Raw genomic sequence first — 22,492 nt, 5'->3', positions numbered from 1 at the left:
GTTTCAAAATTTCGATGAAAATTGGTATTCACAAAAGATAAACGTCCTCTATTAGTTACCTTAGTATCATTCATCATTTGAATGTGTAGAGGTTTAATTGAAAATTTCGGCGGGGTCTGACCATCTAAATGTAAATTTATATGTAAACACCATTCTACAAACTCGGTTTCTCTATTATCTAAACCCTTGAACAAATTCACATGTATGAAGAGAAGTGGGATTCATTGAAATGCTAGCCCGGTGGAGTAACTAAAATCAACATAACTTCTCCGAAAACCCAATTTCCATAATATCAAATTCTGGTTTCATAAATTTTTTTGTCAAACTTTTTTTCTTCTTTTTCCACTTCTACGCTTCCTGTCTCCAATTTCTGTATTATTCTCCAGTTTCGTTATTTCCTTTAAGATTCACTAACAGATGTTATTTCCGCATTGATATTCCCGAAGAAACATCTACCTTCCTCATCCCTTAACTTAATCCCCCCCAAATCCCTTAATCCCCTTCAACGTAATCCCCTAAACCTGTCTAGCAAGTCCAAAAGTGCGGACATAAATTCAATTCATCGACTTTAGCAAAATCAACAAAGCGTAAAACTTTTTTTTATTACTTTTATATATTTCTTTTTGACATATTCAATATAAAGAATAATAAAAAAATATATACGCCCCAACTTTTCAACGATCGATCGACACGTGCACTCACTTACCCCAAGGTTTTCCTTCCAGGTTTTTCCAACTTTCCATTACTCACTAGCACACGCTTCCTCTTTTTGACGCTTAAAATGTTGACGACGATTAGAAACGCACATGAGGTCGTATCTTGACATTTTATAACCGACTTTTTTCGGTAAATTGACTCGCTAACTCCTAAAGAGTTTTTTCCCCGAAGTTTTTCCTTGTATCGATTAGTTCACAGCACGCAGTGTGACATTTTCAGGCGAACGTCACTGTTACCTTTTTTCCCTGTTCCGCACACACCCATCACCCGTTTAATAAACCTCGAGTGGATGGAATAGATGGGTCTATTCGATAGAGCTTTGGCTAAATGGGGGTTTCGGATGGTTTTAGTATCAGCAAATAAGTTATTATTAGAAACGTGAAAAGGTCAAACCGATTAACTTTTCTTTGAGCATTTCAACAGAAACAAATGGACAACAAAAAAGAATTATTTTAAGATTGTGCTTTTCTCCTCGCTTTATAAATACACATTGTGCAAAGATAATCTTACTATTCAAATTGCAATTTCAGTCCTGCTTTCATTTAAAACAGTAATCCCAGAAGGAAACTTTACGAGAGTTGCCCAACTGTTTTTACTTATCTGAGCTGATTATCACCTCAAATACAATAGATGTCCATTTAAATTAGTTCATTTACAACAACCTGTTTACTTCAACAGGTTGTATTAACTGATTTCAACAAATTTCTCAATCCAATTCTTTCTGAAACTCCTTTAACATTTCAACCCATTCACGCGCAAAAAGAGGAAATTCAATTTAGAATTCGATTAAACTTTGTCGAGTTCACTCTCCTAAAAGAAGTGACAATTGCCGATTGACTCCTACCAAACAAAAAAAGGAGATGTAAAAGACGTTTCGCCTGCAGGTGGGTGACCTTTTCTATGCAATGCAGTAGCGACGACTTCACGGTACACTGCTCTTCAATACGGCTCCCCCATAGCGTATGTATCCACCCCCTGTTACGTGGCCCTTTAGCAACCTGTTATATGGCAAGCTGCATTATGCACAGTTCAGAGGTTAAATCGATTAGAATTGTCCATCTATAAAGTCGGAACTTTATGTAAATTAAAAAAATTGAAACTTTTTTAAGGTTTCATTAAAGGCCTTGGCAAATTCCAATCTCGCCGTACAAAATTTAATTACCTTCTTAGTGTTTCGTTGATGGAACAAGAAAAGAATCCAGAGCACGTAAGGCTGCGGGAAAGCCCTCTTTCTATCTCGATTTCAGTTTTCCACGATCTCACTCCTTTTTATTTTCTTTAAGATCTCCTTTAATTCACAGTTCATCGTTGGAGAAACTGTTCTCTAAAAATAAAATCCGTCATATGTTCAATTCCGTTTCGTAATAATGTATCTGTGGACTAAACTCGTCCCAATAGTTTGCTTTCGAGATTAAGCTGGAATATCCTCGATCACGACCCGTCGATATGACTCCACAATCCATCATTTATCGATGATGGTTAGAAATAATGGATGTATGTGTGTGTGTACTGAGTTTCATACGTGTATCGGTATCGAATTGCTTGAAGGGGTTTCAATAAATAATACGAAACGACACAAATATCGTTGGCTTAGGGGGTTATGAGTTACGTCGTTTCCATGGGATAGAATAAAACTTGGTATTAAATTTGCCATTTCAATGTGGAATTGGATCAAAAATTTTGTTGTATTCTGTGGAAATGTGGGTGAAATTTAAGTAGATTTGAAGAAGTGGAAAAGTTTTTTGAAATTGAAAATATTATATAATCAAAAAATATGTTTTTGCTCTTTCCTAAATTATATAAAATGAAATAATATAAAATACCCAACACATGACGCAACTCATACGTTATTTCCTATTAAAAGAAGTTGAAATAGTCATCTTTCTAAATTCCAAGATTTATTTTTTTAATCATTATGGAGCGCATAAATTTTATACCAAAAACACTATCTCAATAATTTAGTTTACTACACCGTTAACAATTTTATGATATAAACGCAGAAGGAAGAGAATAATTTCAATTTGTAATTTATGTCTATTAAATATGTTCAACCTACCAGTATCGTGCAGTTGATGTCAAATTCGTGTTCACGTGAATACCATACATAAACCTAAGAGACGTATTGAATCCGCATATTGTCAATACTAACAATTAATGTACGATAAAGTGGATAGAGTACTCAAAATGAGAGACAAGTAGTGAGTTATAAAGCTATTTATTTGTTGCACACCATTTCTTCCCCTATCCATAGAGAGTAATATAATATTTTTTTCCTTTTTTATTAATTATCAACTGTAAATAAGCGATTTGATCACTATCGAACTGCCCATTACTTCTATCTACAATAGTCTGACAATTGCGAGGATGTAAATGGAGATTTTATTTCAGCAGTAAGTTATATAGTATATTTAAACCATTAGATACTCCCAATTTAAATGCAATTCGGAGATAAATGTTGTGAACCTTAATTATCTGGTAGCTGGGACAAACATACTGTGGATTCTAGCGTTACATGCCATACATGCAAAAGGCAACAACATCAACAAGAAACACAATTTTAACTCTTTTGGATATTAAGATACTAAGCCAATCTACTTGTATTGCAATTTTATGAATTTGCTTGGTTGTATCAAGGTTAATTGAGGCCGATGCGCTGCATTGAACAACATATCGATATAAAACATGGAGCATTTTCGACATTTCGTTAACAATATTTTAGAATAAACAATTTTGGAATTAATTATTACTCTTTAAAACGCTAAGGGCACGTTTTCATTTAATTTTGCCGAGGTTGCTTTCGACCGAGACGCTACATTTGATGCCATATCGATACAAAACTATTTAACTTTGAAGGATTTCTGACATTTCGACCAACAAGATTTTAAAATAGAATTAGTTAAGTGTTTTTCGCTCAATTTAGCCAAGACTGCATTGAATACATTGATTTACGATATTTTGTGAAATTCATTGTTAAGATAAATGATGTTGCATTGATTCGATTATTTTGTATTTAGTATCCGGTTTATGTTGCAAAAGTTTCGTTTATTTGCATTTAATATCGTATTAAAACAAAATTGGATATCTTTTTGTTTCTATTGAGTGTCTTCATTCCAATCTCTTCTATTCATGTCAATAACACTCTACGCGAATTGCTTTACGCTTATACTCTGTTATCCCTTTGCTAAACGACCAACAGAGAGTAAAAGAACAAACAATGTGAATGTTCTGTATACTTTAGTCTTTATTTCCGTTAGATATTTTACTTCTATAAAATAAATAAAATCTCCAATAAAATTATAACAAATATATGTGTATGTATACGCTTTGTTCTTTATGACATATTGGATTCACTGGCACTTTTGAGCGTTTTGATCAGTAAAAAATTGTGATATAATAATTTAATATTGGTAAAATATTGTTTATTCTTTATCTTCCATAGTATGTATGAAGTTTTACAATCAAACCCACTTGCTATGGATTTTCTTTTTAATATAATAATATAACTCCTTTTTCAACATAGTACATCGAACAATACAATTTGTCTTAATAAATTTCACTTCGATTGATACCTTCAAGCATTCTATTATGTCCTATAACAATTAGAAACTTTCAATTTTTCACTTTTAAACTTTTTGTTGCACTGTAATTAAACAACAAGCTTTAAAAATAGAAACGCGAATTAATACATATCTAAATAGATTTTAGTAAGATTTTAGAGAAGATTGACCATTTTGATAACATGGAAGTTGATAATTTTTTGTCCCTTTTTCTCCAGATCACTCTGGAGAGTCACAGAGCAACCAAGATTCTCTTCTACTACATTTTCACTTTATGCTGATTATTGCAAAATTATTTAGATATAACCTGTAACTCTGAATGTGTTAAACTTCAGAGTGATATGAACCATCCAGATTTGTCAATATTTAAAATCACTCATCAAGCATTTATTACCTATAAACTGTTCTTGTAATCTTGGTGGCACTAATCTTAAATAAGTTGTCCACATCAGCGAATAGGGAGACATTTGACAGCAAGCTCATTATGTGTTCGTATGCGTATTAAGAGTGCTCTTATTTATTTGTTGACTTACTTCCTTTAAACTACGCGATGAGACTAGCATTCCACAATAATCCTATGCGTACAAATATTATAGTGCACGGTAACCAGGTCAAAGGTTTTATCCTCCTCTACAAATGTCATCAATAACCCGGTTAAGCTCTTAAATAAACAAAAGGTTGGACAAAGAATCAAAAAATTACGAAAACATCAGAAATTACAGTATCGCTCTAAATAGAACGGTCAAACAACAAATCAAAGAAAACAAGATGGGTGGAAATCGCATAAAGATTGCTTACATAAATTATAGGATGTGGAGAGACTGCATGTCAATCCGCATTGATCCTGAATCCCGTAGTATCTTTATTAAAGAATTGAGACAAAAAAAAATAGACGTTACCATATACTGATTATATACACGACTTCCTTTGTGATTTGATTACAAATTAAAAGGCCTGAAAGATGATAAAAGATTAAATGATTTTAAGGATGATTATCGGAGAGGTAATGTATTAGTTAAGAATGATGGAGTTTTACGAAGATTTTGAATCATTGTCGTCGTTTCTTTAACAATTGATTTTAATTTCACTGAAAACCTCGAAATTAAAGCAATCACAGCAATCTTAAACCGATGACCCATGTAGAATATCCATCTAGCTAATGTTATAAATATATCCTTTAAAAGTGAAATATCTCTGACAACCCAGAAATATACAATCATGAAACTGCCACATAACAAATACATTCATTTAAGAATTACAGACGCAATAAATGTGTTTGATTTTTAACCTTGCGAAAGTAATTGAGGCAGTAACAGTGAATGGAATGGTTGGCTATGTTGCTAAATATAATATACTTTCTAGGTTTCAAAGTGGATATATTAACGGGCATTCAACTGTCCGCGCTATATCCAATAAGATCTATCTTTTTTATTGTATATAAATAATTTATCGGAAAATTGGAAAATATATCAATATTTTATGCTGATGATTCAATAAAAACAGATGACAAAATTAAACTTTCGAATAAAATTAATGTTCATTATAATTCAAATAATACTAAATATTAGTATAAACTTCCTAATGGTGAAATGAGTTGTGATGTTGATGTATTGCAAGGGAAAACTTCGTTATGGGCCGTAAAGTTGTGTTCAGGATTCACTTGGAGACATATAACCATGTCACAATCTCGCAGAGAAGTGTTACTAAGAACAGTGTCGCGTTAGTTGGTATTTATACCGCGATAGTTTGGGTTATTTATCATATGTGTTTTGCGACGCGAATGCACTACATGGTTGTGTTTTAGACATTAAACGTGGAGGACATCAACAAACGCATTTTTGTATTGCATTGTTTGTACTAACTTTATTAATTACCTGCAACGATTTTATCAAACCGTGAAAAATAATACAACACTCGGATAAGACAAAATTCTATGCAATAATAAGAGATACATTAGCAAAAGTTATGTAGCTCCGAACATTGAATCTTTTTGCGTATCCATATTTCATATTATATGTATGCGCGGAAAGGTTTAGAATTGTTTGGAACTACAGAACTCTTGAACCAAAACAGGTCTAAATACATGAGTGTTAGCTACTACTAAAGCTCCAGGAAATCTTAAATATTCCGTGCCTAGATATGGATCGCCTAACATATTTGTCTGTCTCAATCTACGAATACGAATAGTGGATCAGAGATCAGAAGAAGATCTCTTTATTTTCTCTAGTTAGAAGTCTTCTGGCTACAAATACTAGTAGCTTTTATAGTTACTTTAGCTTTTATTGCTTAGTGCATGTGATTGAAAATCGTTTTTGACAAAAAATCGAAAAATATAATTTCTCTAAAAACCTTTTGTTTTTGCTAATTATTGCATTGCTTTGGTAATAATGACATCGTAAAGGAATGTTCCAAACGTTTTCGATTCTTAATTTTTTTTTCTCATAATCCCACAATCTTTTAGAAACAATTACCTTTTAGAAAAATGTACATAAAACCAGTACAAACAACACATTCTTTCCAAGATTTCAAGTTGCTTAAAGTTAAAATCTATTGCAACTTTGTTATATTGCTCGTTATCAGCTCTTCGAATTCATTAATACATTTAGTATGAATCAATTCCAAAATGCGTTGGGAAATCAATATGATTCAATGATTCAAAGTACGAGTTTAATTTAAAAAAGTTGTATAATATAAATTTTTCATCTGTAAAGAAGAAACCTAGAGGCCAAGGGTGTAAGTAAGCTGTATTGATTTATTTTGAAATTGTAGGGGTCGACATCTTGGAACCCCATCTACAACTTACTGTTACCTTACGCCACTTATGCAAAATACTGTAATGCATCAAAGTAATTATCGTGCAAAGTTTCACCTTAGATACAATCTGTAAGTTTAAAAAAATATCGACCACCTAAGGAAAAAATTAATGGTAAAAAATAAAATGGATTTTAAAAGCTTTAAAATTGTAAAATCCATAAATTAACGATAAAAAGCTTAAAAAATGCATGCGTTTCAAAATCCTATCTCACAAACGGGTATAATCATTAGTCATTAAACGGTAAAGCCGAGTTGAAATCAATCATTTCGGAAATTAATCCCCCGGAAGTTTCCGGGGTCCAGAACCCGATCGTTATTCATTTGTGGAACCTTCCACACCACCAAATTTTCAATTAACGAGTTGCAACCCCCATGTATCAACCCTCCGATTTACGAAAGGAACTCAACATTGGAAAACCACAAAAAAAAACAATCATTAGCTAAATAAACTTCGTTAGAATTCTCGTAGAAAGAACTAATCCCAATCTAAACGATTCAATTATGTTGAGGGAGATAAAACGATCAGGGGTGGATAAAAGTTAAGTAAGTGGAAGGATAATTTATTTTTTTGTTAGTTTAACCCAAATTAAAACAAGAAAAAATTATTGTAAAAAGGGCAACTATAAAACAACTAAATATTTATTACAGAAAATCGCAAAATGTATTTAAAATATTCACACAAGATAATTAGAGACACCTAGCGGCGATTTTCCCAACTGGTAACTTGAATCTGAAATGTATTTTGAGGCCCGTTTCTGGAAGGTTTCAGGCGGTTGGAAAGCGAATTGAATCGATAACTTCGCTTCTCGAATATAGAGAGCGCGAGTGGTGGTGTAATTTGAATGTTCAAACGAAGTAATTTCATTTATTTAACCAAAATAAAATTGTATACATACATAAAGTATTTTATTTTTATGTAATGAATCCATGCAGGTAAAATAGAATGTTTAATGAAGCTTATTCATGTTTTAATAAAGTTGGAACCTGTATCCAATGAAAACAAAACAACGTTTTCAATGAATATATGTAATTAATTTGCAAATTAAATTTATGCTTTAAAGGACTGGACGATTTAAAATAAATATTTACTAACCTTTTTGGGCGATATCATTTGCAACCTGAAACACAAAAGAATAATAAAAAATAATTACCATAACACAATAATGTTTTGTTGAATTTTCAATTTAAAATTTAAAATTTTCTCTATTTCTTTTATAAAGCGGTTGGAAACTTTTATAGCGTTCATAGAAGTTTCTTTTTTAAATTATACACGGTATACGTCCCACTTGACTTTCTTTGCCCGCAATTCACTCTACGGATATGCGCAATATCTTGGGGTTCGTCGACTTAAATTTTAATAAAGCAAGATGTAATGCAATGTTGGCCCGAATGTAGTACGAGTTGAGAAGTTTGAGAAATTTAAATTTAGTCCTGTAAGTCCAAATCTTCATTCCATTTCTGCTCACCAAATGCAAATTTGTTGACAAGGATGCATAATTCGAAACTTATTACGTAATTTTTAGTCACTCGAGAAGGAAATTTACCTTTATAAACATTAAATATTCTTTCAAATTAGTAGATTTGTATTAATTTTAATCGATGGAATAAACTTTTTCTTTAGTTTTTTTATAATTATGCTTTTAATATTGTGAAAAATTGTACAGAAAAAACAAATCCAAATGATACATAAACGTTGTAGTGAAAGAAGTAAAAAGGAATGCCTTGACCAATGAGAATGTACCTCATTTTATTGTTTTTTGAAAACACACGAACATAGTCAGCACTACGAATTAGCGATACCACTTCCGTCCTTTGTACAAAGTTGTTTACTCACTTCTCATTCATGAATATTTATAATTCTGATTAATTGCTCATAGTTGGAAAGATGTTATCGAATCTTGAGTACACATATTCTTTCAGGATATAGACCATAACAGAAATCTACAGACCTAAAACACGAAAAGTGGTTTCAAGATTACTTCAGGTCAGCAACATAAAACTTCAGAATGTTTTGACAGATTGGATAAAAACGCATAGATGATTATCAATTTAGCTAATCAAATTTGTATTTGAATAAAACAATCACAATCAAATTTGCAAACGAAGATATACGATATTGAAAGTCAAATAGCCATATCGATATGCATCAAAACCGATGCAGAGCTTGGAACTAAAATATAACTTTAAATATTTTTTGATCCCTTATTGATTTCTGTTGATTTTAGATCCCTGACTACTCCTTGAATAAACTATCACACACCGCAAAGTGAGATAGAAATTAGAGATCTGTGATAAAAGTAAACCCATCAGGATTGATAAGGTTGTCTGCTTTTATCCATTGATGAAGTTAAGAATTTTGGAGCTGTAATTGATTGTGCACTGTCTTGGAGAATTAAAATTGGGGTTGTATGCAGAAAGATCTATTGTACAGGCTTTGGCGTTTTAAAGTTTAGACTTGATTGCAAAAATAATTTGGAAACAAAGATACCTAAAGTTTCATCAATTTCTTTTCGAAAACATTTGTTTTCTAGTACTAAGTACTAAGCTAAAATGTCTTGAAACGTGTGGTGAATGTATAATTTTTTTAAAGTAATTTAATCTCCGTACTTGTAACTTTTTCTTAATCCTGTGAAAAGATCAGATTTCAATTTATGAAATAAATTCTGAAGTAAAAAGCTACAAATTCTCCATTTCGAAGCTTTTATTGATTTCGAACTGTTTTCGAAAATCTCGTGGAGACAATATTTATGGTAAGAAAGGCACGTTCAGCGTGATCAAGCGGAATAAAACATCATCCTGAAAAAAATTTGAGCAGTTAGTTCGTATTCAACGGTGTCAAACACATATTTTCGTTAGGATCAGTAAGATCCATGTTTCGTTCATAAAGCTCATCACATATGCTTAGTAAATTATTGTTTATATCGTTAAATAGGTACTCGTAAAATGTATAGGATTTAATTAAACTTTCCTAAACTACTATGTTCTTTTTTTGTAAAATGATGTACAGGACATTTTAGAGCTTCTAGCTCCCCATATAAATTTGAATATGTAATACCAACATAATTGTGCTCCCATTATACGTCCATTTCCCCCTTTATTTAAGAATGAATTGGATTTCCCCGAAAATACTACTTCATGTTGTAGTTTCTTCTCAATAACATTGAAGTTGTAATTTCCTTCAAAAGTGGTGGATGCGCCAGTAAATCAAATTTATATCATGTATCGTTTTATGTTTTAGTAGTTTTATTTAACGGCTAGACGTTTGCGTGTTCGTAATTTGGGGCACTGAATTCATTCATGCCATTTGCTATGATTGCGTGATAATCGGCCCACCAACCGCGAATCATGCAAATTTAAAACTCTACGAGCATGCAAAGTATAAAATCGAGATTGTAGCAACAAATAATACGGTTTATGGCTCATTTGAATTTTACTGTCTGCTGATTACGATTTATAACGTAATCGAAAGAATTATGGTTCCTAACTCAATATTTTTTTAGGTAAAATTGACTCCACAAACAAATTACGTTTCATTTTTATTTTATTAATGATAAAAGAACTGCGATAAAACAATAACTTTTAAATTTTAATACGAATAGATAAAGTTATAAAGGGCCACTCGATGGCTGTCTCTACCCTTAATAGAAGAAGGGAGAACGTCGAAGTACCATTTGGAAGGTCACAAATATTGGCTTCTTTTACGGTTCTATATCACGCCAGCTCCGTGCACTTGACCTAAATGATAAGGCTCAAGAATAAATTACGGAAATGCGGTATCAGTATATCACCACGACCAACCGGAGGCCGTTTTAAGTGCGATTTCCTGTTTTAAAGTCCTGTTACGCCACGATCCCTAGGGACCATCACCAAATATCCCGTATACCTTCGTCCAAATTAATATTCACCCTCCCAAAATTCAGAATAACAATTTATATAATTACATTGTAGTTTCACTACGATAATATACTAAATTTTACATTTTAATCTCATTAAAGTTAGAAATACTTCGTTTAAACACCTAATAGACACCTTTAAAATTAAATATACCCGTCTTCAACCAAAAAGTTAACTTTAGTCTTCCACTTACGCTTCTATTTCGCGTCGTTAAATATGGATTCTTAGTTGTCTCAACTCTCCTCAACTTGTTTACTACGAACACGCGCGGTTCATTAAATTAGTTACACTACGAACATGAGTGAGCTCACGTAAACATTCAACGTAAATAGTTAATTTAAAGATTGAATATTACATTATGACGTTAAGAGATTTCTTTGAAATATTATATAAAAATTACGAATTTAGTGAAAAACATATTTAATAATGAAAAGAGATATATTCTCAAGTTACAAACGAGTGGGCTTGAAAAGCCGTCGTGCGGACTAATTCAATTTTGAGCAATATATAATCTCTCACGTTCCCTTTGAAAAGCCATGCGGAACGACGACTTTGGGAAGCTCCCGAAATCGCCTACGTTCACACTTTTCCCCTAAATGGGGATTAATGAGCAAATTCGAACTTCGAGCGCACAAAATGAAAGGGTAGTGGTGATCGTTTGTGGGGATGAAATGACGTCAACAGGGCGAGAGGAAATGGGTTAAAATATTGAAACTTTTACTAACGTCGTGACAGTTTATTCATGAAACGGAACAAACTGAATAGTTGTTTATCTTGGTGTGGATCAATTAGTTAATGAAGAAAATAGGCGAAACAAATGCAGTTGAAATATTTCCTTTTGTATTGTTCATTTCATAGCAAGCAATAAATTTTGAATTTAATACCATTCAGTAACAAAGTAGTTCAATATGGAACAGTTCCAAACTGCATGAACGGCATACGTGCCAAAATTTGAATTACTTCCACCCGCCTACCCATTTAAAAGGCGATAAATTATCCATTGACGACAAGAAAGAAATTTCCACCCTATTTAAACTGTTTAGCAATCGATAAATCTTTTAAGAACTATATAACAAGAAAAAATGTAACAATTCAAACTTACCTGAATGGAAAATGGCTCATCTGCGATTTTTGAATTATTAAAGACATAATCTGTAACAATATAAAAAATTGATTACCTCAGTATTATGAATAAAATTGAAATGTTGTAAATCAAGGATTTTCATTAAGTTCATTAAATTAAAATAAAAACTAATAAATACTAAATTTATATATGTATTTATAATTATGTACTCTCAATAGTCTTCATTGATACTCGTAATTTAGTAAAACAACGTTCATAAAAATAATTGTTTTAATGATAAACTCAAGACTTTTGTCGAAGATGATGGTGTAATAATGTGCATTGAATCCTAACAGTGCTGAAGAAAATGTGTTTTATTGAACAACATGTTGAGAAATTAACCGAATAGTTTAAAAAACTGTATATTTCAATGTAAAAAAAGTTATTTTGACATGTTTTGGCGACAAATAGAACATTATTTTTGAAATTTCATAAATAAGATAAAAAATGAATTGTAATAGTATATAAGTTCATAGAATTTCATGACCGGTGTCATCACAAATAAAACTGAAATTGAAAACATGGTGGTTTTACAGTACAGAGAGCAAAATGTAATGTCGACATTCCTCAAAAATTTTAGCTTATTAATCCTCAAAGATTTCTCTTTGACTTATGAAACTATATGAACTATGACTATATGAAAAACCAAAACCTTCGAGGCACTGCAACTGGTAATTGGAAAACTACTGCTAAACAAAACAGACAAATTAGTCATTGAGAAAGCAAAGCAAGAGTACAAAAAGTGGCGAGAAAAATACAACAATATACAATGAAGATTTAACATATTTATAGGACTATTTGGCAATATTCATTTCTCCAACTATACAGAATATATTAGTCAACTTCAACGTGGAATGATTTTTAGCATAGTGCTGATAACGCATGCCGTGGAAGGTTTAAGTCTCATACCAAAATATGGCACAAGACGATCCTTGGAAATCAAAGTTTTGGCTGCGATACGTAGTAGATACCTTTCTCATTTAGAAGCAATGTCAAATAACGACTGCAGAATTCGTTGTATTATTTAACTAGTCTTTAATGACAAAAGTTACCATTCCTCGATATATCAATAACCACCATTAACAAAAATGAAAATTCGAACACAGTGTTCCGGAAGAAACCGTATATGGACATAAGGTTCATCATAGTGATATGATTCTTTTCCAGAAAGTCAGAAAGATATGCGGCAGGGAGATATTGAATTACCACTAAACAACTACTAAAGGACGTAGTTCATATTGTATTCCAACAGGGAAAAAAATACCAGACAACAAATTCTTTAAGCAGTAAAAGATGTTATTAAAAGCACCAGGTGTCTACAGACTGTCGTGCAAGTATGTGAAGTACTATGGCGATCAAACCAGACGAATCTTCAAATGTTGAATAAATGGATACGAAAAGGATATTAGAATAAGAAAAATCGAGCAAATAGAAGATGCGGAGCATTGCCATTCGGGCAGGCTTCGAAAAATAGAGTTCGATAAGACTAGAATATCTATCTCCTTTATACACTGCTCTGAAATACTTTTGCTCTCAGCTGAATCAATGTAGAGAAATATTCGAAAATATGAAAATTAGAAGAATTCGTAGTTTCACAAGTTGCTAATGGAAAAAATCGGTATTCCGAGCATGATACAGAAATACTTTTAGAATAAAAGTTGTAACAAATTTCACTGCTAGCCACTCGGGCAGGTTCAAAAAATAGAGTTCGACCAGACTAGAATACCTACGTCTTTTACATACTGCTCTGTAACACTTTTGCTCTCAGCTGCATCAATGTCGAAAAAAATTTGAAAATATGAAATTTTTCAGAATAAGAAAAATAGAGCAAATAGAAGATGCACAGCATTGTCATTCGGACAGGGTCAAAAAATAGAGTACTTCCAGAGGACGTCCAGAAAAGTAAAAAATGTATCGCCAGAAGAATGACATCGACACAGAGGGTATACAGCTCAGCCAAACCTGGAAGAAATTGCTTGAAAACAATTGCTGAAACAAAATGCAGAAGACTTACTATACTAATAGATACCATAGATAAAATTAGTCTTTTTTCGTAAATGGATTGGAATTAAACCATAGAACATATTTGTGATCATAAGGTAAGTTACACCAAATTTTTTTTCAGGTTGGGCGTCATTTACTCAAAATTTTATAAATAGGCGATTCACCATTTATTAAAACAAAATTAAATAAATTTTATTTTCTCCAAAACTTCTTCAAAATTTATTGACGATATAAACGCAACAGTTAATGATACTTGAAAAATCCACGTCGTATATTTTTAAGAATAAAGCATGATAAACTTGTGAAGTTAACCATAAATTTCAGTCGTAGATTTTAGAAAATGATACAGTAATAAAGACCGATCTAATGTTATCGTGTACCTTTTGCACGTCACTTTTTTCACTGAATACAAAAAGGAAAATTCAATAACCATTTTTTCCTACCTTTTTAGAAAAATTTACTTTCCTCACATATTTGCCAATAATATGATAATCGCGGTTTAGAGTTAATTTAATTTTAACGTCATAATTTTCCCTATTGAAGAGTAGCACATACATAGATATTTATATACACATGGGGTTTCCATATGAAATACCGTGCAAATAAATACCATATATTCATTTTAAAACATAAGCAGCGGGTTCTCTTTGTCGAACAATTGTAGGTCAAGATGAAACGTGTATAGACCTGATATATGTATAGACCAATGTGTATAGACATTGTTGTTGCTCAATTACAAACTAACCATTCAGGATACTTTGTCCAATTACCGTTTAAGAGGTTGGTGTAGGATAAATCAATTATAATACTACTCACAAAATAATAATTAATTTGAGCAACATGCTTCAAACTTGAAATCTGTTATGTTTAATTATAAAAATAGATCTTATTCTGTTTATGTATTCGACGAAGCTCCTCCACCATATTTTGTAATAGAAACCAATAACTAAGGTTAATATTTTAAAAGTTCTCTTCAAAAAAATGAAGCTTTGTAAAATATAGAGAAAATTCCTAAACAAAACACAGCCAAATCAGCAGAAACTGGTTCATTACCTACTAAACGAAATCCAGGTCGCTAACACATCATTACTAATCGCTGAGAATGAAATTCTGGTACGTGTTTGTGAGAACTCTGGCATAAGTTCAAGACAATCTGCAATTGGATTAAGCATCCGTTCTTCGATTAGTAAAATAGAAAAACTACGTCCTAACCTCTGCACTCACAAAACTTATTTCCAACCAATTTAAAAAACTTTTATCGATTTTATTGACCACCGTTTGTTGACAACATTTTGTTATAAGGAATCTTTTACTCGACGTGGCATTTATAATTTTAAAAATTAGAAATTATCATGCCGTGAAAAACCGCCGGATTAACGATAACTAGGCCAGGCCCCCCTGTTCGACTATTAGTACGATTAGTTGCCCGAGCCCAGGACCCTAGGCAATTGCCTATATTTCCTAATAAATAATCTTGACATTCCAAAGTTATTTTTTGGGCTCATTCGAATTGCCAAATTATATGAGCGTCAAGTTGACTAGGTATGTCTAGAATAAATTACCATTAAATACGAGATTTAGATCAACTTGTGGTTTAAATATGACAGGGATTCATTCTTTATCTTAAGAAAGTGGGGACATTCTCGGGATTGACCAATATCGTGATCACCAAACTAGCTATAAGGTTTCCTATGCTGGAACTACCTCAATTGAAATTCAATAAAATAATGAAAGATTGATAAATATTGTATGTACAAAAAACTTAATTTAAATTTAATTAAAGCGCATTCATAAATAGCTTCATCTTACACTGTTGATCAGCACTTTCAAGTGCAAGAATAAATTCTGGGGATGTAAAGCAGAAAATCTAGAAACATTAGAAATCAAATGCTTTTTTATATGCACCGCCCAAATAACTTTACTTACTTTCCAAATCGCAATGATTTTCAACTTTTAACCAGAATCTAATCAGCAAGCTAGAGTAGAACTCCTTAGAAAGAGAAGCTAAAGAATTCGTACCCAAGAATGCGTAGTCAAGTCAAATTGGAATAAGCAATTATTTACTTTCTTTTCATGATAAAAGATCCTTCTTTGTCACCATGAATGGTTACATACCCAGATCCTTGCAGGAACGAAAACTGAGAGACCTCAGTACACTTTAATATGCAAAAATCAAAACTTTCATAAACTCCAACGGTTCCTAATGAACATGCCGTAATTTGTAAGAAACGAAAAGTCAGATAAAGACTTAAATATATCAACCAATAGCACGTTTATTATAAAACTCCCAAAGAAATGCTACATGCATAATTATATTTAAAAATATTGGCATAAAGTATTTTTAGTATCTGTATTTAATAATTAAATACAGTTAATGTATCAAAAACGTATATCTGGTTTATTGACATATGGGTCACAAAAAAGTTTGAATTTTTATGGAGGCTCCTCCACCATTTTTTAACGTAACACTTCATTACGAAGGATTAAAGTAGAAAGAAAAATACATAAAAGAACGTGACCTGAGTATGAAAAGCCAAATCGTAGACGTAAATCATTCTAATTGCCTCCTTTTAATAGCGGAGAGTTCACGTAAGACTTAGGTAGATTAGGATAATTGGGTAGCGAGGCTATTCAACAGTATTAACAATGAAATGAAAGAATGACCATAGTTATTGTTAATGTTCAAGTGGGTAATTAGTTAATAATAGAATCATATATTTTTTCTGTGCTCTATTTATAGAAAATATTTAAAAAATATATTAATATTATGGATCTAAAATAAATTATTTTCAAGGTTTCAACATTTTTTTATTAAGTATTATAACGTGAATCATTTTTTAATAAATTTGCATGCAACGTTAGAGTTCATTATAAGTACACCTCTGCGGTGTTACGTAGTTTTAGATACACACGACCTTGTTAGGTACAAAATTTGCGTCAATCGCGTTGTTGCGGTCGCTCCAAGAGTTTAATTGGAATCAAGCACTTCCTTCGGGTAATCGCGTTAGTGGAAATGTTAGAAACCCGTTTTCGTGTGCGTTCGATTGGAATATAATTTCCACGCGAACTGCCACTACACGATTTCGAAATGTTAAACCCACAAATCCGGTAAACTTACCTTAACTACAAACGTAAAAATAATAAAACAAATAAACTGGTATTATAAAAACCGAACAACTCAATTTCACATTTTCATTTCAAATTTCGCTTCTAAATTAATACAAATTACTCTCAACCGATCGGAAGGGTAGATTAAGACAAATTTCCTTCACGATTTTCAAACATCCAATAGAGACAAATCTACAAATCCTAGGGATTAGTTCTTGATTTCCAATTCTCTGATCGAATCCGTTGTTATTGCAAGAACCCCCATCGTCAGTCTTTTCCTATATAAACTAACACCCTCCCGGTCGACAAACATCAGTTGTACAATGGAACACATCACGGCTATAGCTTGTCTACTGTTCATCGCTTGTACGTTGGGTTTAACCCCAGCGGAACACCGCGACGATTTGGCTAAAAGAAAATCATCCCCTGGAAGTCTTTGGTTCGGGCCGAGAATGGGCCGAAATAAAAGAAATCCCTTCAGAAGTGAGATGTTAAATATTGGACCAAGTTGCGAAGATTTGGAAGAGTACATCAAAGCAATTCCTTGGGATTTGGTTCGAAGTTGCATAATCAACGAAGGAAAACGAGATGGTAGAAACAATAATAAATCAAACATGTACATTCCAAGACTTGGAAGAGAATCCGGAGAAGAATTCGTGAACGCTCCTGGTATGGATAAATTTTACGACGGGGGAGCTGAATTGATAAGAGAAGTTTTAGCACCAAATTCACCACCATTTTCACCCAGATTGGGATGAATTGAGGTAAAGAAGATTAAAAAATAAATGAAAAATAAATAACAAAAAATTCAATTATTATGTATTAATTTATTGTTAGTATTCAAATAAAGGTCAATTATGTAGAAAATGATTTAATTTCGTTAAAAATAAAAATAGATTATTGATGTAAATCATAAAAACAAACGTAACATAGTACACAAACTGGTACCAATAATAAAGAGAAAACAAAGCTAAAACGATAAAATCGAAAAACATTTTATTGCTAATGCCGGCGTAAAACGCAACATAAAAGAAATAAAAATAAGACTTTTACTGCACATTGTGCCAATGTGTAAACCGACCAAGACTAACCAAATATCTAAAAATACAAGAAGCTCTAAAGTCCACGAAACGTCCTCGAAGATTTACTAGAAAAATATTTGAAATGAAGTACTCAAAAAAAAGTCTTTTTAATCGGGAGACCGAAACCATCGAGATTTAAGAGGTTTTAACCGTAGTCATTAGAACTACGACGAACAATAAACGTCGTCGAGGCGAGAAATCTTTGCCCTCTTTTTGCCAGGATATGACTTTCCTTAGAATATCGCGATCCCATAAACTCAGCGTTATAGTAGTACGTTTGCTAAAGGTTACGGGCGGCACTATTAAAATTACTATCTTCAGTTTACGATCTCTCGGCAACAAACGTAAATGTCAACGTATAAAATGAACCTAATTAACGATCTTTCTAAACGTACTATGTAATAAGTATTAAATCAATAAAAGATAAAATACTCCTATAAATCCTTATTTTTCTATTCTGTTTAAATCGTAATCACGCGACTAAACAGAAAGGAAAATCCTATTCAATATTCATTATGTTGCGTTTGTAATCCGTCCTCGTTCCCAATATCATCAACAAAAACAACGAACCGTGTAGGAAAAACGTACGCAGTCGTTGTCTCAAAGAGTTAAAACACTCAATAGTACACAGAAATGTAAAGGGAAGAGAGAAAAAAGAAGTTGCATGACTGTTATCGTAGTAGGAGATCGGCCACTTGAACCGGTGGAAATTAAATGTACCGGTTGCGACTGGTTGCATGCAGACACTTATCTCTCACGCGCTCCCCTTTATTCCTTATCGAATCGGACCATCAGGTTTAACAGAATTACCCCATATTTATTTTATAAAATAACTAGTAAATAATACTCTTCATTCCGCACATAAAATATAATCAGAAAATTTCTCATACAATTAAAAACTTTATTTGGGTTTATTTAATCGCTTATACCTGATTTTAATTTATATTGTTGATTTAAAATTTATGAATCCTTCGTGATAATTTAATAGTAATTCTGTGACATTGTATAAATGCATTGATAAAAAAAAATTGTATTACAATAACATGCGGATTGTATCTTATGGCGAATTGTTATCCATACGACCGGAGCGGTTACCTTTGACCTTTTTGCTATATGCTAGGGGATGCTGGTCTGAACACGACACGTCGATCGATGAAACCTGAACGAACTGACGGCAACTAAGTTGGTGAGAGAAGTGTGAATTTCAAATTGAATGCGTTCGCGTGAAGAGATTAAAATCGTTTCCTGGTTTAGGAAAGTTTAAAAATAAAACTTACCTGATATATAAAAAAAAATATTTTTAATGAGAGTGATGAATTACTAACAATAAGAAAAAATGTTTAACTTAATGAAGGCATATTAGGAATTGAAAACAAATAGATTTTAATATAACGCTTCGTTGAATTGAAACAACATCTGTAATTATTGATAAAATAAATTAAATAAAACTCCTTCGAAAATTGGCAAGCGACCCAATAGCTTTGATTAAGATTAGTCTATTAAGTAAATAACTAAAACGTCTTCACCTTACATCGATATAAGCTATGCTAATAAATAGGTTAATTGTCAAAATAAACAATCACTGAATTAAACCAAATATAACACTGATGATATTTATAAATGATATTTATACATTAAAGACATAATTAAGGAACGGATTTGTGGCACAACTTCTTGGTGCTTTTCTTTGATATTTCGTTTGGATACACTTTTCGTTGCTTAGTACATTTTTGACGTTGTTTTTGTCAATAACATCATTACAAAATTTAGTTTGCTCAAAATTTATTGGTTCATTAACTGAAAATACACGTTGCATTATTCCCTCTTGAAACAATTTTATAATGAATATTCAATAGGGTTCACGCTGGCTTGCATGCTTCCAGCAATAACTAATAAGAAACGCAAATATATTCTGAATATCAGCACTACAAACGAGCGCATTTGTGATATACACAAACCAATGCCATGCGCAGAACTAGACAAATGTTTCATCCAGGTTCATTGTTGGAAATTCGAAATAAAAGAGAATAAAAACGATGAAAATTGCTTTATTTCAGGGGATCGGTGCTACATATGTTTCTAACAAAAGGTTGTTCTTGTTCAAGCGCGACGTTAATTATAACACTTTTTTGAATATAGTCGATGTACTATACACCACAGAGCCAGAACGGTAAAAAGTAGTTAATAAAAAAATACATTCTCAAAAATTAAAATTATCTCAGAAAATTAAAATATTAAATCCGGTGGAGATAGGCAAAATAAATAAGTCAAAAATTATTAAAGTATTAAAAATACATATGTGAATACAAACAGGTCGGAGGACAGACTGACAAGGTCAGTGCTAAAGAAGAGCAATCTTTTCGTCGAAACATGTAACACCAATAAAGTAATCTTCAACGGTTTGATTCTCTTTTATTTCGAATGCGTCCCTCATTTCCCAAAGTATCAACCTTAATGATTATTCACAATTGCCCTTTGTGATGAGAGAACCTTTCCAATGTTACGGTGTGTTGATGGTGTTAAAATATTGCATATAACATTAACGATTAGGTATGTACATCAATGTTGGCATAGTTTGTCAATTATGTATCGCAATACCTGTTCTGCAAACACCTTATGTTTTGTCATACCGCCGGCATGCCAAGTACCTACTATCAAGTTGTACATAACAAGTAAAGTACTGCAGATAAGAGACATGCTGCCAGAAAATTGTTTGGGAAAACAGACAGGTGATTGTTTCCATAATATCTTATTTTCATTTATGTAATACTTCTTGTCGATTTTTCTGAAATATTGATATTTTTGCCCTATTATATCTTTCATATTCGTCAGAGAAAAGGTACGAAGCAATCAAGTGTGTATCAGTTCTATTCGCCTTTCAGAGAACTTTTGCTTGGGTACTGCCAAATTTGATAATTATAGTGGTGTAGAGCATCGTCGTGCAAGACTCACATAAACAATTTTTTAGAATCAATTTTGTAGAAGTGTAACTACTTTTGCCGCACAGATTTCCGTAGACGCCATAAGGGGTTATAAACCAATCCAAAAGAATGTCCATCCAAATATTTCTTTGTGTCGTTTTGCATGGCAAAACTGTAATTTTGTAGGTGTACAATATCAACGGCAACTTTATACTGATACCAAAATTTTCTTCCACAGCTTTTAGCACCATTTCTTCACTTAAAGCCATCAATGCAATAAATTAATTCTGATTTCAATTCGGAAATTAAGCCATATATAGTTTTTGGGTTTTACACCAAGGTGTCACAATTTTTATAAACTTGTTTAAAATAAAAAATAATGAAACCTTTTGTTAAATGGCATGTTCTATTCAGCTTTCTTAGGGAGCATATTAGTTACTAAGACCTTGTAAACTTTCTTTCTACTGCAAAGGTCAATGTGGTGGAACTAATCGCTATGACAATACAAGAACAACATAGTTCTCTATGCGCCGACAGATTTTTTTCGCAAAAAAATCATTCTCTACTCCCACCGAAAATATAACTATACATTTACCAATGTTTGGCCACACTTTTCTGTCTGTCAAAAAATGTTTGGTAGGGTCGAGAAGGAACTAAAGAGAAATATAACAATTATTTCTATAAAGGAAAAAATAAACTGTTACAGGATGTTTGGTACTGCAGGACTGACTAATTAATAAGATTAAGTCCCTAGCAATAGTCTACAAAACTTAAACATCAGCAAGTTAAAGCGAATATAAATACAGAAGAAGATAGGCAGATCAGATTAAGAGAGAAACAAAAGACTTTCCACAGTTTTGACGAGAAAACATTTTTGAACAGTGAGTTATCAGTAAAAAAGCCTGACATTTTATCGCAGAATATGTCGAATTACAGCAGGGAAATTCACAGCTAAAAAAGAAAGACTTTTTGACTACGAGGGACTTTTCAACAACGACAATGGTATTTACGACAACTTTTAATATTAAGAAATTGTTGTAGAAGACATTGTTAACGTTTATTGTAACGAGATGATAACGTTGCTTTCTTTAATAGCCCTACTAATTTGACCAATTTTGGAAAAATTTTTAAATTTGTGAGTAACGTTGGCCCAAAAAGGCTATCGACCGTAGCCTTTCTGCCCGATTTTGTTTCATTAAACATCAAAATTAAAATTCTAGAAAAATTGAGAATTATTTAAATTAATGTTTGTTTCTCCTTTTACCAACAGAA

The 22,492-nt window shown here is 32.2% G+C and overlaps 3 protein-coding genes across 3 annotated transcripts in view; 1 reads left to right on the top strand and 2 right to left on the bottom strand.

Annotated features, from left to right (window-relative positions):
- The window catches only part of LOC111415855 (neurocalcin homolog), a 97,268-nt gene that overhangs the window by 64,566 nt on the left and 10,210 nt on the right, over nt 1–22,492 (bottom strand). The gene's annotated exons all lie outside the window — the stretch shown is intronic.
- LOC111415857 (neuronal calcium sensor 2) overlaps nt 1–22,492 on the bottom strand; it is an 84,382-nt gene that overhangs the window by 51,757 nt on the left and 10,133 nt on the right. The window contains exons 2-3 of the mRNA XM_023047740.2: nt 12,085–12,134; nt 8,182–8,206 (exon numbers count right to left, since the gene is read on the bottom strand). The gene's annotated coding sequence lies outside the window, so the exon portion shown is untranslated. The remainder of the gene's footprint in view (nt 1–8,181; nt 8,207–12,084; nt 12,135–22,492) is intronic.
- LOC111415871 (PBAN-type neuropeptides-like) lies at nt 17,541–17,975 on the top strand. The gene has a single exon (XM_023047751.2). It carries the CDS (start codon nt 17,541–17,543, stop codon nt 17,973–17,975), a length of 435 nt encoding a protein of 144 aa, XP_022903519.2.

This window comes from Onthophagus taurus, chromosome 1, assembly GCF_036711975.1.
Source record: "Onthophagus taurus isolate NC chromosome 1, IU_Otau_3.0, whole genome shotgun sequence".
Lineage (NCBI taxonomy): Eukaryota > Metazoa > Arthropoda > Insecta > Coleoptera > Scarabaeidae > Onthophagus > Onthophagus taurus.
This window is presented reverse-complemented; position numbering and strand designations above follow the sequence as displayed.

What these genes read in the sequence shown, in the direction of transcription:
- LOC111415871 (XM_023047751.2), top strand. Translation starts at nt 17,541, where the DNA reads ATGGAACACATCACGGCTATAGCTTGTCTACTGTTCATCGCTTGTACG.